A 17,380-nucleotide genomic window follows, 5' to 3' on the forward strand; every position below is an offset into this window, starting at 1 on the left:
ATGACGTCAGTGGCTTGTGTAATCATCTTGTCTTGCTCTGTTCTATAAACAAAGTGCTTTACCCCCCCCCCCCCAATTGTCTCTCCTTTTCTCACTGGAAAAAAATTTACACGAGCAGCCAAAGCTTTAGGCCAATATAACTCATTCTTGTGGTGGTTTTAATCAAAGAACAGCAATAATCTATAACCATAAATGAAACCACAACAGTTTGAAAGCCAATCTGGTTACTGATTTCACTCCAACTGTAAGATGCCTATAGTAAGGCATGGAGAGAGGGGGGTGGGATGGGGAATAACACACACCTAAAATCAGGATGTTCATGAATTATATGTCCATTTGGAAATAAGCTTATCAGCTTACTCTCTCAAAAGGTTCTTGGAATTTTAGACATTAAACACTTACATAATTCTTTCAGCCTTCACATACCTCATAAATATTAATAATCAATATACAGAATCCTTTTAGGAGGAGAGGGAAAGAAAGTGAGCAGCAAATGGCCTTAAGAAGAAGGAGTCTGTCAGGCTTTCAGCTGTGAATAGAATTCAAGGTTCCCATGTGCTAATTCAGTATTCAGAACAATTCCTTTCACGCAGAATGGTATTCTGGTGAATGAATTAAGGAAACATACACACTTCACTCAAATAAGTGACTTTCAATGGAATCCTTTTTATTTCCAACTACTTAGTTTTAGGAAGCCAATTTTGTACACATTTCTAATGTCTAATTTTCCCCTGTGTTTTCTACGTTGATCCTAACAGTAAGCAATCCCAAGGATGAAGACAAATTGACATTACATAATTATAAGCAGTACATATTAGAGCAAAGAAACATTTCAAAACGGGGGCATTAAAATTGCATGAGTAAGAGCCAGCGACCAGCATACCTACCTTGTTAATGTGCAGCTGCTGCTGCTGAAATTGCTGTTTGTGTTTTTCCAGGAACTGCTGATGTTGTTGCTGGATCACTAATTGCTGGAGGGCCTGTGCATTCTGGGGAAGAGGAGCAGACTGTGTGCGCCCCAAAGGGCGGTGTTGCCGCAGTTTGTGTATGGAGGGAGAGAGTCGATCTGTGCCCACCAGGGACTGCGCATGGAGGGGCAGTGCCCCAAGCCCTGAAAGATACCAGTCTGAAGATAATATGGAGGAAAACAGCGGAGAAGAAGAAAGAAGAAAAGAGGAAGGGAGAAAATAGCTTTTGAGTAACTCACACGGTAAGAACATGTGCTATTAAGCCAGCCACCGTGTTATGTCATGCTGCTGAAAGGTTTTTAAAACAACAGAGATGAAGATAAACAATGAGACACAGTTTGATGTTGACTCAGAGTCAAGATTAGCTAGACAGCAGTGAGCGCTGTCCTGGAGACCTTTTTTCCCTAAAGACAAGTGTTGCACACTCCATCACAAGTGTCGTTAATCAGCATATTTCCAATCTGCAGACACCCCAATGTGTCCGGCTTCTATTTACACAGTCTACTATTTGTGTACTGTACAGAATGGGCACTGAATTCCAGAGCAAGGAGCTCAACATTTTTCAATAGTGTGGGGAGAACATGAAAAATGGCCAATTGATAAAACAGTACAGTCAAACCTCATTTTGCAGACGGGATCCCTTCCGGAGGCCTGTCCGCAAGCCAAAAATGACACACAGCGAAGTGCCGCATCTGCGCAAGCATGTGGCGCAATTTAGCACTTCTGAGCATGCACAAGTGGTGAACCCAGAAGTAACCCATTCCGGTACTTCTGGGTTTGCCGCAGACGATCGCCGAAGTGGGTGGAGGAGGATGCAGAACGATGTTTGACTGTATGCAGATAGTGGGGAGAGAGAAAGTTCTTGCCATCCTTTACAGCACTAGAACTCAACGTAACTCAGTGCAATTGACCAACAGCAAAATGGTCCATTGTCAGCATGTGGCATTCTCAAGCGAATGGCGGCGCCCCAAGGCTGGCTGGTGACTGAAAAGAGCACTGCACACCTACAGTAAGCTTTCATTTTGATCTGTTCCTGATATAGCACACTCTGGTGCAACATTACATCAGTGGCATGGGTGATAGCAGTAAAATAGTGGTTTGCTTGCTCACTGCTCCTCCGTGATATTCCTCTTAGCAGCAGGCAAGATATGGATACAGAAATAGATATAGATATACAGAATGGGGTCAACCTGCTGCGGTGCAGGTAGTCTACCTTCACTGAGCCAAGTTGAGTCCTTCAGTAGTTCCAGTGCTTCACAGTACTGAGAGAAGCACCATACCAATGCAGTAAGTTATCATTTTAACTCCTCCCCAATACTCCTGGACACAGTGTCACTTCAGAGTGATGCTGCATCTGGGGCACTGGAAGAAATTTAAATGGCACTTGCTCGCTGATGTTGTCTGGTGCGCCTTAACACAGCTATCACTGCAGTCAGTGTTCACTTCATCACTTGCATAGCCCATCAGCGGCAGGATCCCATCAACCCTTGGCAGGGGGAACCCCGGGCACTTTTTATTATGCTCCTCTTTCAAGCCACTTTGTGTCCACCCTAATCTCTCCTTTCCACATCCACCGTGGACACAAATTATTTCCTTTGTGAATTCATTATCTGTATTCTCTTAACTTATCACACTTTGGTCTGAGATAATATGCTGAGAGAGAGAAAATGGGCACTCCATCCTTGTACAAGCCCTTGTCCCCTTCTTTCCTGACATGCTGTAACTGAAGTCTTCATGAATGTGCTAACTATAGATTTCTCACTGCATCCAAATCAAGGAACTGTAGTCAGGATTGGATAAATCAGGATCAGAAACCAACTCCAAACTGTGGCTTCAGATTCTGTAATCATAGGCCCCAAATTTAGATGCAATGGGAAAACTATGATTAATTAACCCAGGAAAACTTCAATCACAGCACAGTGAGAAAAGAAAGGGGCAGGGAGAGGTCAGTGCACACCAGCACAAGGTTTGTACATATCTCAGTTTATTAAGTTGAGATATGTATATCTGAAGCTAGCCTTTGGCTTTTGGCACTGACTCTGAGGAACGCAGACATGCTTTTTCAGTAAAGCTCTGGTTGTGCTCACCTGGGACTAAGGAGTTTTGTGCAGTTGGTTGTTCCAGTAAGACCATGTGTTGCAGAAGAGGGTTGTGTGCAGTTCCCCCATCCCTTTCCACTGCAGAACTGCTCAAATAAGGAGTGAGGTGGGTGCCAGGAAACAAGGAGATTCGTTGTTGTAAGGGTGGAATAGCAAGTCTTTCAGCATCCTGCTGTCCTGATCCCCCCTGCAAGCATATAACTGGTAATACATTGAGCTTATGAACAGTTAATGTAACAAACAAACCCCCCGCAAAAAAACCCCTTTGCATTAAACATCACTTACACTGGATGGGGCAGTTGCAGGTAGTCCTAACGTTATATTTGGCAAGGAGGGAGATGTGTACAAAGGAAGCTGCGTTACTGAGCCTTCACGATTCACAAGTCTATGAGCCAGGTTGGTCTGAAAAGGGGGGGGGGAAATGGTTGCCTCAGAAGAAAGGACAACACAAGAACCACACACTTCATCTATCATCATTATCAGTCTGTAAAGGAACGTAACATTAAAGACAAGGGCAACTGAATTGTAACTGGAATTACTGGTGATCAAACTGTACTGAATCTTCCTCAAAGCCCAATGCACCTAGAGGGAATAGGATTATAATCATAAGGCTAAATATACATTTTAAGACAAAATTGCTGCATGACACTGAATGAATGTCCAGTTTATCTAATTGTAGGCAAAATCAACTACAGTCGTATCTTGGAAGTCGAAGAGAATCCAGAAACCAAAGCATGGCTTCTGATTGGCTGCAGGAAGCTCTTGCAGCCATTCGGAAGTCATGGAAGCCCCGTCAGACGTTTGGCTTCCAAAAACAGTGCACAAACCAGAACAGTCACTTCCAGGTCTATGACATTCTGGAGCCAAAACGTTTGAGAACTAAGCTGTTTGACTTCCAAGGTACAACTGTACTGTATATGCCACACCTTGCAGGTTGCACCAATATACATATCACTCAAGTCAGTGATTTTTATCCCAAATACTTAGGAACACAACAACACATAGACATGTGACATTAGCTTGTTTCCATATAACTATCCACTGTTTGCAATAGCAGCTACTAAACTTTAGGGGGGGGGGAACAGTTGTTGATTACAAATTAATAGAATACGTTGTAAAAAAATTATTAGAAGGAATTTTAATATTAATCACCAACTAATTTGAATCTGAAGTTAGCAAAAGGTTGCCTCTGTGTGCACAAAGAGGCTTTTCTGCTCCCTCTTTGTGGAGGCAATCTTTGTTACCACACTGCAAAAAGTTTACCTAAAGGTAAGCCACCCAGAGCAGCTTGTCAGGTATCAAGGAAGCTGAGGAAGAAAACCCTGGTGCATTTAGAAGTACTCAAGTGCTGGGGTAGGAAAAGGGGTGAAGATCCATATCATTCACTGAAGCCAGCCTTGATTTTTATTCATATTATTATATTATAATGCTAGGTTATATTACTAAACTAAATCTATTGGATTTAATTTTAAAATCATAGAATTCCACTGGCCTTGAACCATCACTAAAAAGATGTGGGCTTGATTAATGGAGAATATGAAATAAATTTGTGACATTTGATTACTAATCATACATTTCAAACAAGCAGATATGTATAAGCCTGCTCTCAGTGCACTGTAAAAAGATAATTATAGGGGGAGAAATGCCAACCTTTGCAGCACTGAGTATGGCGAAAGAGTTTCTAAACAAATTTGTTGATTTCACCCAGTAGCAAGTCATCATCTTTACTTTACTATCATCTATTCAACAATACATCTCTTGAACACTTTTGTAATTACATTTGTGTGTATTTCAGACCATTTTCATCTCAGTGCTCTTCTGACCAGAAGCTTAATACTATTTCTCATGAAAAATGCTTTAATGATTGGCTCCCAGCATAACCAGCAGGTGTTACAACCTTAACACTTTTCACAGTAATTGCAATTTTATGAAGTACTGTGTGAAATGTAAGTCTAATAGCACCAATTTTAATGTGTTGGGCAAGCTGAAATACAATCTGTAATTGATGCCAAAAGCAACTTCATGTGTATGATCTGCTTCATGTTCATTAAGTTCTGTGTCAGAATACTAGTAAAAAAACATTGATGGAATGTTATGTTTTAAAGATAGAGCTTCAGTTTCTGTAAAAACATAGCTATGGTTTTTAATATATTGTAGTTCACAGACAATACCTATTTGTTATATACAACTTAGACCAAACATGTGTAAAAGCCCATTATCAAGAGTACTCAGTGGCAGTAATGGCAGAGAAGAGCACCTCACCTTTACTATTCTCTCCTAAGCATGCCACCCAATGGAGTGCTTCCAAGCTCTTCAGGCCTGTTTGGCCCACAGAGAAAAGTGAAAGAACCCTCATAGACATCATGTAACATGTCTGCTAAATATTTTGATAAAATAAAGCATATCCGTTTTGACCGTTCTGTGATTCTCAGATGAAGGGCGGTATATAAATGTCAACAACAACAACAATCTTTGGCAATCACTTGTAGCCAAGTAAAATTGTCTTCCATGAATATGGTCTTAACAGTGAGTCCATAAGTGACTGTGGAGGCCAATTCTGGATCCACATGTCCTTCCACAGTGGGGACATTGGTTTCCAGGCGGGAGTTGATCATGTGTGTGATCATTTGCCAAGCTTGTCTTCCTCTTAGCCCTTGCGTCCTGAGTTTGAGTGTCTTCTCCAACTGGAGCGCTCACAGGCAACTATTTCCCAATCATTGGTGTTTATACTACATTTTTTAAAAATTGCCTTGAGACAGTCTTTAAACCTCTTTTGTTGACCATCAGCATTACGCTTTCCATTTTTAAGTTTGGAATAGAGAAGTTGCTTTGGAAGACAATCATCAGGCATCTGTACAACATGACCAGTCCAACGAAGTTGATGTTGAAGAATCATTACTTCAACACTGGTGATCTTTGCTTCTTCCAGTAGACTGATATTAGTTCACCTGTCTTCCCAAGTGATGTGTAAAATTTTTCGGAGACACCATTGATGGAATCTTTTGAGGAGCTGGATATAATAGTGGTGTAGTAAAGGTGTTGCGAGGCATACAGCCCACTATTTATATTGCTCACTATTTACATCTTACAGCTGACAGGAAGAGGTTGACTGGCTGAGTCCAGGAAGTGGTGAATGCATCTTTACAAGAGGGAACAGGACCAGCTGCCTTTCAAGAGGTGACTGTGAGGCTACTCCTGGAAGTGTCATCCCTGGGCCATGAGGATTACGTTGTCTGGTCTCTAATATCCCCTTCTTGGGCAAGGGTGTTGTGCCCACTTTTGAATGAGAATCCTTATCCGGATACATTTCAATCTGGGTTCAGGTCTGGTTTTGGCACACAATCTGTTTTGGTTCTCCTGCTTGATAATCTATGTTGGAAGAGTGACAGGGCAAGTGCAACCTGGCTCACCATCCTGAACATCTCAGTGGTCTTGATGCTATTGATTATGGAAGGGGCAGCTAACCGGTGGTTCTTCCGATACTGATGAACTATGATACTCATCTTCCTATCATTCTGTTTCTTATAGTGAATTTTATCTCTAAAATACTTCTTTGTGGAAAATAATCCCTAATCAATGACAAGACTGGTTTAGGCTGGTGGCAGTGGGACCACTGGGTCTCACCTGAAGAGTATTTCTCCTGGATGGTGGTCCATAAAGAGGACTATTACCTCCACCTAGCATCCAGGGCCAGGAAATACATACAAATCCCATATTTTATAACATTTGTTTTAGTATTTTAAAACTGTAAAGCCCCTTTGGTGCCTTGGCAGAAAGGCAATACATAAACACAACAAATACTATTTTAAAAATACCACCTGTGGAATGTGTCCATCTCCAGATCAGTTTGCCATTTACCATGATCATCCTGAGATCCTTCTCTGGGTGCCTTTACTTTGTTTCCACTAATTTTGGCTCTTCTGTTGCATGTGAACCTTGGTTCATGGTTTAAACTACTTAGTTCAAAGCAAGTCAGCTTCATAACCAAGGGCTTAAAGATCGCTTGTTTTGAAACTGAACAGTTAGTGATAAACTATGAGCCCAAGTTTGCAAACAGCCAAGACTAGAAAGCAAAGTAAAGGCTATTGAAGAGTTTCCCTTAGCTGCACGGGAGAATGGGGAGGGGAATGCAACCCATATCTAATTTGGACTCATTGCAGCTTGGGGAGTGTGGCGAACATCTGGTCTTCCAGTTGTTGCTCAACTACAACTGCCATCAGCCCTAGCAAGCATGGCCAGTGGCCTAGTGAGGATGGCAGTTGCACTTCAGCAATATCTGTAGGGCCAAAGGTTCCCCATAACTGGTTGAGCATGACATGAAGTAAGGTGATTGAGCAAGTCATACTGTGAATATTTATCTGGAAAGGTGACAAATATTTGAAAAATGGAAATACCCAATAATAAAAATGGGTATGCACAGTTTAAATAACACTGCAAACAGTGCATTTTTACCAGCTTTTGTATTCAATCTTTTTTTTAAACATGCTTTTCAGAACTTTGGTGATTATACAACTTTCCCTTCACAGGCAAAATCTGTAAATATTGACTCACTGTGACAAAAATGGAAGCATACTTAGGTTTTTCACATTTTCTATTTACAGTATATTCTTTAAAATTTGTGACATTTGAAGTAAAGTACTTTGCTCTCCATGATCTATAATGCAAGTTGGTGTACTGTAGAAAGAAACACAAATGTGCAAAGCAATGTATTTTACCTCCGCCTGAAGATTTGCAACTGATCCAGTAATTCCATTCTCAGTGCTTATGTTACTGGAACTATTATTTGGAGAACTAGGGCCAGATCCAGGAGCGCTGTTGCACGCAGAGTCTAAAACACATTGAAATCCATTTATTAATGCCACTGTCATGCAATCATATTACAAAATAACAGGATTTTCTCAACTTTTCCACTAAAACTCAACAAACTTAACAAATTAACTGGATTTTTTTAAACACAACTCTGCAAATATTCCAAATACACACAAGATTGTACAGAATTAATTGTACAATTACAAGTCTATAAAGTAATTGACAATTTATGATAAGAATTATCATTATATCGAAAAGCTACAAGAAGAGTTCATATTAAACAATGGCACGTCAAGATATACCACCCAAGAGGTGACTAACTAACTAAAAACATACGGTTACATAATTTGCCTAGCATTTATTATTTTCTAGTAAATAAATAATGTGGGAAGCAGTATGGGGGCTGCATGGGAAGAGGACAATGAATGAAAACCACCTTTTCCTAAATAAATCTCTGTCCCTTCCACAAACTTGTGTGATGGACACTCTGGATCCTATTCTACAGCTCTAATTATAATAACTGATAGAGCTGCAAGGCATTAAAAATGAGTATTTTCACTTCTGGTATAAGTGTTCACTTATTCTAAAATTATAGGAGAATATATTAACAAAAAATCAAGAAAAACATGCTCCCTTATGGTGTATAATTCAGTTACTGGGCAATTTAGAAGCATCAGTAGAAATTACAGCTCTGGAGTTCAGTTTTTTAACCACTACCAAAATTATTGTAGCCTACTAGAAGAAAAGACACCATTCCCATATCCTATATATACTGACATCTCAGAATTTGAATAGCCACAATCCTCAGATGGACTAACTCTGGGAGGGTAAGGGCAGAAAAATACAACAAATTTACTGAAAGAGAGTCATTGCTCACTGAATAATGGAATAGGAATACAAAACAAACAGTGATTATTGCAATTATATTAAAAAAGACATAATATTTATACAACTTATTTACGTATTTTGTAATTTAAATTAAATTAGCTCATGGTCAGCAACCTACCTGTGACATCTAAGGGGCGCTTTTTAAGAGCTGTAACTACAGGTCCATCTTTTCTTCGTAATAATGGGCTACTCCGCCTTTCTGCAACCTTCTGCTTTAACCTGGATCGCAATTTAAGATTGGGTTCAGATGCTGGAATAAAGAGAGCGACAAGGGAGAATATAAGCTTATCATATGCATAAGTTTCCCAGTAAAAATATCTTATTTAAACAACCCTAACACTTGCTATACCAAAAACATAACATCTAACACAAGACATACTTACCACTGAATTAGAACAGCATCTGAAAGCATGGATTTAGACAACATTTCAGGAAGACATTATGGACCAAAGGGTTTAAATCTGAGCAGCTAGTAATCTATTAAATGTATTTCAAATATTGCTGAAGCCCTCTCATGTAATTAGATAAGCGATCCAGAGTGGTTAAGAAAGCAAAACACGACACCCTCAGCCATTATATTGCAATCCTATGCCCTCACTTCCTCTGCCCATCAGTGCAAGAAAATTGGAAGTTTCTTCGTTCACTTGAGAAGGTCAGTTCACAAATCAGTGTCTGAAAGCACAATCTTCTAACCAAAGTTAGTTAAAATAAATTATAGTTTCCCAAGTATGTACATATAATAATGGAATTGCTGTCTGTTCTAAAGGGAAAGTTTGCACTCTCCTGTTGCCTCCTCCTCCGAGCTAGTTCCCAAGTATTGTTCCTTAAGCCATTGTTAGGTGATTGTCTATGTGTACTGGAATGAACGTATTTTCTTGGTAGCATACTTTTGTTTGTTATGCTCAAGTATGAACTTGATGTTAAACATTGCCAGTGCAATGGGGTGGCATGGCATAGTCATTCTCCTTATTATTAACAAATTTGGTATTGTAGTGTTCAAAGCACTTTCCATGTTGTCTAACTGTAATCCTTAAACAACATGTAAGGCTAAGTCTGGGAGAAGTACCCAATGTAGTTCCATTAATGCAAGGAACGGACACTTCTAGCCGCACAATGGAATTTCACATTCCCCTCCTCTCCCTGCAACCTCCCAAAATCTGTTATGGGGTTTCCCCCAATCCTCCAGAGCAGATCTAAGGAGATCACAGTGGGTGAGCAGGGAGAGGAGAGCGAGGGGAAGTTATGCTAACAAAACTACGCCATTGGATATCACCCAGTATTTGTATCCTCCATGTTGCAGGTGGAAGGAATTCGGGCGAGTGAGATATGTCTAAGGCAACTTAGTTCCAAGATCTGAAGGAAAAAAATCCAGATTCCAAGCTCAGTTACCATGCTACACCAGCTCTTAATTTAGGTTGTATTTTAAAGTATGTTTAAAAACATTTTACATGTCCAAAATCCAGGATTAGGCATGCTAAATGATCTAACTGAATTTAAATACATTTATAAAAAGGAGCTAAATAACTCCAGCCCTACTTATGAATCTACAATATATTGCTTTGGCCCTAAATTGCAGGTTCCTTTGATACTCGACCATATACGAATATATTATACTTGACCATAATCAATGATGACTCAGTGATAAAGTAGAAGAACTGGGGGGGGGAAACTTAAAATTGATGACAGAGAAACAAGTCCAAATAGACAATTCACTAGACAATGCCATCAAGTTAATTATTTAAAGAAAAAGAGAATGTCCTACCACTATTATTCATTTTATTTATAAAATTATTTGGGGGGGTCACTTTTTGTTCAAAAATAACTCACAAGGACACCTAACATTTTAAAACTTTAAAATGTTAGGGCTGCAATTCTAAGTGCATTAGAATAGTTAAGCTCCACTGAAATAGACAGAACTTATTTTTATGTATATTGGTTTAGATTAGAATCAAGCTTTTAAATCACAAAAATTATAACCATCCTATGGAGTGGCTTAAGTACAACACCACAAACATAGTGTAACAGAAACATGTCATAAAAACAGTAAACATATAAAAACAGCAGAGCTACAAAAAATGAACCTTAGGAGTCAGGAAAGGCCTGGACAAAAAGGTATGTTCTTAAACCTTCACTAGCCAGCTAGGCTATTGAACTAGAAGCTTGTTAGTACCTGCTACAGGGAACAATATCTGAAGTAATTTCCTCCTATATTTAGGAATTTGACAAGATGTGGCATTTTGGAGTAAAGAATAATGCTCAGCAGAACCAGACTTTGGACCACGATCACAACACGAAGTCCAGGGTGGGCAGAGATATTGTCATGGTGTTTTGCGCACCACAAGGAGTGGAGGCTCTCACTGAATTGCACATCCACACTGCATTATGCACTTAAGGTTGCCATGCAATTTTTCTAATATGTCACTTAGTGCATTCATAAGCTCAGCATCAGCCTGCAGAGGAATATTTATGGGTAAAACATACTGCTAGTTTACAACCCAAACAAGTTTGTTTTAACAGAAGTGTTAAAGTCACAGTAATTTGATCAGCATAGCAACAACACTTTCCCCACATTTTTGCAAAAATAAAACAGCATGCTGTACACTTTGCATATTAGAAATAATAGCCCTATTTTCCTGTTTTCTGGAACCACAGCTCTTTGCAATAAAAGCTTTCTCTTTGTAAATAATACAATTAGTAAATAAGTATACAAACATCCAGCAGCAGAAGCTGCTCCATGACAAGATCTCAGAATCTTCACGATGAGATCTATAAACTGACTAATAGAAAATAAGCAGGGCAAATCTTGAAGACTTCAACAGAGAAACGGCTATTAACAAAGGAAAAGAAACTTGGATCACCAGCACCTGGAAACTACTCACAATCCAGCCTGCTAACTATGCTCTGCCTTATCAGCTAGAGAAAGGGAAAGTCATAAGCTGCACTTTGAACCACAAAATGTGCAAGTCTGAGCCCCCCTCAAAAACCCCATGATTAATAAATTATATATCAGCAGTAGAGAAAGTTGAGCAGCACTTCCTTGACTTTCGCAGAGACTCATCAGAATCCTGCTTCTTAATGTTTTGAAATGGCCAGGCCCTGAAACTGGAGGGACTCTGTCCCATTTCCCCATCTACCCACAACACTTCTGTGTTTCCTCTGATTATGTGAACCAACTGCTTCGACTGAGAAGCTACGCACAGGAAACTCCCCATTTACACGAGTTCAAGGCACACATGACCAAACATGCGTGCATCACAGCAAACCTAAAAGTGGTACAGAATGGGGCAAAAATGTTTTGTTTTCACACAGAAGAGTGTGGAAACCACGAAAATGGCACAGAAACAGCACCTGGCAATCCCACAAGCCTTTACAAGTGCAATCCCAGGAGTACTTGCACCTTTGAGGCCTGCAGAGGGTTAGAGTTTGAGCAAGGAGGTTTGGAGGGTGTTTGCAGGCATTTTCAATGCTTTCCCTCATATATGCACCCCCACCCATACGGCCTGAGCTGTGGGAAGCAGGTACACAATACATGGCCTTTTTGCTCAGGGCACAACAGGAGTGCCTTCCTGAGGAAAACCCAATTGCTCCAAAACATTGCTTTTGCGCATGTAGGGACAGCATGGTTACCTGAGGCTGATTATTCTATAGCAATATATCTACCAATGTTTTGCTAATCTCCATGTTCTTCTGCTGTGTCCTGTTAACTTCTGACTATGCTATTTGATGTTTTCTTTTAAGATTTAATATCTTACCACTGTGTTTTTAATCTTAGCCACCTTTGGTGTGAAAAGAATGACTATAAATATTAGGAAAAAATAAAGGCAAATGTACAAGCAAAAGCACATGAATGAACATAGATCAAATTATGTAACTTTTTAAAAGAAATGTTTTAGAATGCTATGTGAACAACGAAAGGTAGGACTTACCTGTTTTCCTGAGTGGAAAATCATCTTTGGAATCATACATCCCTAGCACAGGATGATTATAAGTGCCTGATACTCCGCTTTGCGGTGGAGAGCTCTGGTCAAGAGAACTATGCTGTGTCTTCCTACAGAAAAAGTGAGGCATTACTAGCCTTGCGGTTTACACTACTTTCCCCTTAAGCAATAAGCAAGATTATTGATAGTTAACGTGGGCTTCACCGAAAAGCTTAGTTCCCCCAATGGCTGTACCAACCAGCCCTGATTGCAATCCCAGATTGAGTTCCTACTGGTGACAGGCGCCCAGTTACAAATCTGCAATTAGAGCTGCCATGAGAGTGTTGATGAAGAATGTCCTTTAAGGGCTTTGGCAAGTCCTGGCTCGAGGTTGTCACCTCATCCATCTACAAGTAAGCAGCTCTTGCAAATATCAATTTGGTAGGAAGCCTCAAAGCTCTCAAGGACCAACTCAATACATTATTTGACTGCATCTTTAGAGCTCCACCCTCCTACTGTGGGAGGACTGCTGGTGATGACAGAGGCACTTCATGGAGATGCTCAGAGAGGACATATAGTTTGTTGATCAGCTAATGGATAGACATTGGTCTGGTTAGGGTGAGCCACTCTGCCAAAAAGATCCTACTAAAAGACTCAGGGAAGGGTTTTGGTGTGCTCCAGAGGGAAACTTCATTGTCCCCTTTGAGCAGTGTTGGAGCTTCCCCATCTCCACTCTCTGTCCCCACCATCTGATAAAGAGTATTGGGAAGTTTTTTGTGTTTGACATTTTAATATGTTTTTTTATTTTGCTGGAAGCCGCTCAGTGGTTGGGGAAACCCAGCCAGACTGAGAATTCAGTCTGAAAAGGCTTGTTCAACAGCTGCTCAGTTTGTTCCTCTTCTCCCTAGAGAGCTGTTCTTCTTTCTCTATGAGACTGTGTCCTTACCAGGAGATTAATATGAACATTGATTTCATTTCTCTGTGTGTTTGTGTTAGTGTGCCTTCATCCACATGAGTGTTTTCAGTTTTATGCTTCCAAATATCTAACTTGATATTTCACAATATGGTTGATATAATGTATTTCTTACTTTGTACTGTTTCCCCCTCCCCTAAATTACAACTTCCCAGTTCCCAAGAATTCTCACAATTGTAGACATAGCCTCTGAGATTACATTCTCAAACATCTTGGGTACCGCGCTTAAGGTCATGGAGATCTGAATTCATTTAAAGTACCATCTCTTTTCCTATCTTGGGCTGCAGCTTCCTCCTCACATCATTAATTTTGTTATCACCAGGTTGGGCATCACTTTCCTTTTGGATGAAGACAAGAGGCAAAGTAGGTGTTGAACAGTTGGCACCTTCTCTCAGTCACCCAATAGCCTTTCTCTGCCTTCACCTGCCACTTGCTTGTTCTTCTTCTTGCATCAAACATAGCCAAAGACACTTTTTTAAAAAAGATGTGGGTAGTGCTGTGGTTTAAATCACTGAGCTCCCGTTGCTCTGTCCCAGTTCCTGCCAACCTAGCAGTTCAAAAGCACAACAGTGCTTCTAATAATAATAATAATAATAATAATAATAATAATAATTTCTAGTATTTTCCTCTTTCTTCCTAGACCACAACCTTCAACAGGAAGGAGTGATGGAAAAACCCCAAGGCCCTTTAGCTTCCTGTCCAGAGTTTCAGTCGCTTGCTATATGTCAAAGGCTGTGTCTGGCAGTATCATGACGCACATGAATCAGAAGGATGGGGTTGTGGTCAGTGGGCTTTGTAAGTCGTGGCAACTTCTCTGTTTCATCATGAATCTTTGCACCTGTGAAGGCAGCACACTTCCTGGGACATCCTCTGCACACGGCTGCCTCTGTCCCCCTCAGTAGGGAATCACCTACCATCACATGATGTCTCTTCCTTCTCTGGGGAATAGCAGCACTTGTTCTGTGCACTATACCTCCCACAGCCATTTTGGTGTATTCTGAAGTCTGTAACAGCTGTCCTAGCTCCTTCAGCCCAGAATCGGTGTCTGAGATGAGGACATGCAATCAAGAACAGACCTCTGGAATGAATTAAGTTTGTAACCGGAGGTACCACTGTACCTTTTGTAGGTACGAGGCAGGCAAGTGGACTTATTTTCCATCACATTCAAAGGCAGGTTACAACTGTTTTAGAACATGCTACCCATAGTTTACTCCAAAGGCTATCCCTTTTGAGTTCAAATTTGGAGCAGAGTATTCTTTCAAGCAGAAAGGGGAGGATGCTATCTAATAAGCAGTCAAAAAGTTGTTAGAAATAGGATGGGGCCACTTACCCATACCAGAAGCGCGGGTCATTAGAAATGCAATGGTTGAGATTCCGCTGGGCCAAAGCTTTTTTTTTATTTAAGACAAACTCTTGTAACTTCATTTTTACTTCTGTGCTTGCCACTGCACCTGAAATACCAAACCCAAAGTAAATAGATTGAACTAGCACCCCACAACATTAATTTGAGACCTACTTCATGAACTTACAAAAGGTTGTCTAAAGATTTCAATCAAACTCTTTGAATATTTTAAGCTATCAATAAAGAATTATTCTGTGCAATGAGGAGTGGTACACAATTACAACTGATGTTTGGAAATGTAAATTTAATCAGAGATTTATCTTTTTCCTATGAAGGGAGGTGCAGCTGAATAGGATTTTACGCACAAAATTATGCCTAAACTAAAGCACTTGTAGAAGCTTTTCCAGCCGCTCTGAATTAAAACCATTTAAGAACAGAAGTGTTGTACATACTCAGGTTTTTTTTTTAAAGTTACATCTGCAGGCAAAGGTTGAAGATGAATGGCTCATGTACAGAAACTGTCTAGGAAAACCTTCCAAATAAGAATCTTTGTTCACTATATCTGCATAAATATTTCCATTCACAGTCAATCATCTGTTTTGTCAAACAGAAAATCTGGCATCTAAGAAAGTTACATGTTTTCAAAGTCTAGAATTACATTTCTAGCAGCATAATTTCTCATCACTATTTACTTCACAAGATACCAGTCCATCAATGCACAGACAAATTCGTGTGCAGTGAGACTTCAGAAGAGCAACATATTGAAACTTTACAGTCTTGCCATCAGCAAGACTCTTTTCAGTCTCTGGGTCCTGACTTTATGTAGCTTTAATTCTAATGTGGAATAACAACTTTCCACATTATTTATTATTTATTATTAAATTTGTATACTGCCTTATACCTACAGGATAAAATCACAATATAAAAACACAAAATACATAATCAATATTCAAAAGTACTGCAGGAAACAAGAATGGGACTTATATATGACATGAACTGAAAGTCTGCTGAGTATTTTTAGGTAGCTTTGATGGAAGTTCAACCACCATTATTATTATTATTAGTAGTAGTAGTAGTAGTAGTAGTTGCTGTTGTTGTTGTTAAACAGGTTTTCTAGAGGCTTTGTCCAAATTTACAGTTGTGCAAATTGTTGTGCTCAAATTCCAATTTCACAAAGTCATTCCAGAAAGATACAATGGCTCATAGAACTGATAGGCTGATAGGACATTGTGAAGTCAAAGAGATTCAGAGCTGCCCTTCCATTTTCAGTCTCTTGAAGCAGACATCCCATCACAGTGCCCACAAACCAGCCCAGCCCACAACTAAAATATTTCAAACCATCTGGTAGCTACCAAGATCACCTGGAGCAAAAGATGGTTCTTCATGAACAGCCTCATGGGCATCTTCTTCCAACACAGCCAGAACTACTCCTTCCTTTTTTTCTTGTCACATGACTAACATGCTATTTACTTATTCTTCTTACAATAAAATACGTTTCAATGTTTTCACTTCCAACCCCACCAGCTCTTTCGCACTTTATTTTAAAAAGGAGTAGCTTATTAATTATATGTGTACTCTCTGTATATACCTTTAAATGGATAGCTGGTTACGATGGGGAAATGGAAGCTCTCTTAAGCTACGAAACCTAAGATGAACTCTTGTTATACATCTAGTCACTGACCTACGTGCTTTTATAAACTAAGATCTCATTCATGAAGCCACAGATAACTGTTTATGTCCATAAAATCTGTCTTCTTAGCATACCCAATAATGCAAATGCCTGTTTTTAGGCTGCCCTTGAAGCTGACCCAGAAACTCCAGCGGGTGCAGAATGCCGCGGTGAGTATCCTTGCCGCGGGATCACATTCATCCAGTGCTTTACCAACTGCACTGGCTCCCGGTGGAGTACAGGGTCAGGTTTAAGGTGCTGGTTTTGACCTTTAAAGCCCTATGTGGCCTAGGACCCATGTACCTATGGGACCGCCTCTCCTGGTATGCCCTGCGGAGGACCTTAAGGTCCACAAATAACAACACTTTGGAGGTCCCGAGCCTCAAGGAGGTTAGACTGGTTTCAACTAGGGCCAGGGCCTTTTCAGTACTGGCCCCGACGTGGTGGAACGCTCTGTCACAAGAGACTAGGGCCTTGCGGAACTTGACATCTTTCTGCAGGGCCTGCAAGACAGAGCTGTTCCGCCTGGCTTTTGGTTTGGACTCAGTCTGACCCTTATGTTTCCCTCCCCTTATGGTCTTGATTTATTGACTATTTTAAAATGAGGATGCATTTTAAACTGCATTTTAATCTGTATTTTAAATTTGTTTTTTCCCCCTTTCTTTTTCCCCTATTATGTTTTTACTGGGGTTTTATTGGTGTTAGCTGCCTGAGC

General features: G+C 40.2%; 1 protein-coding gene across 10 annotated transcripts in view; it reads right to left on the bottom strand.

The window, feature by feature from the left end:
- HDAC4 (histone deacetylase 4) overlaps positions 1 to 17,380 on the bottom strand; it is a 124,849-nt gene that overhangs the window by 48,546 nt on the left and 58,923 nt on the right. For 6 of the 10 annotated variants that reach the window (XM_083705658.1, XM_083705660.1, XM_083705656.1 and 3 more), the window contains 7 exons: positions 14,985 to 15,105; positions 12,691 to 12,812; positions 8,883 to 9,014; positions 7,783 to 7,895; positions 3,353 to 3,469; positions 3,056 to 3,254; positions 888 to 1,111 (listed from right to left, as the gene is read on the bottom strand). In XM_083705658.1, the coding sequence (XP_083561784.1) occupies positions 888 to 1,111; positions 3,056 to 3,254; positions 3,353 to 3,469; positions 7,783 to 7,895; positions 8,883 to 9,014; positions 12,691 to 12,812; positions 14,985 to 15,105 (1,028 nt within the window). Of the gene's footprint in view, positions 1 to 887; positions 1,127 to 3,055; positions 3,255 to 3,352; positions 3,470 to 7,782; positions 7,896 to 8,882; positions 9,015 to 12,690; positions 12,813 to 14,984; positions 15,106 to 17,380 lie in introns of all 10 variants that reach the window. The other 4 variants (XM_083705657.1, XM_083705652.1, XM_083705655.1 and 1 more) reach the window with 1 other exon arrangement.

The sequence above is a fragment of the Podarcis gaigeae genome (assembly GCF_964106915.1).
Source record: "Podarcis gaigeae genome assembly, chromosome: 1".
Classification (NCBI taxonomy): domain Eukaryota; kingdom Metazoa; phylum Chordata; class Lepidosauria; order Squamata; family Lacertidae; genus Podarcis; species Podarcis gaigeae.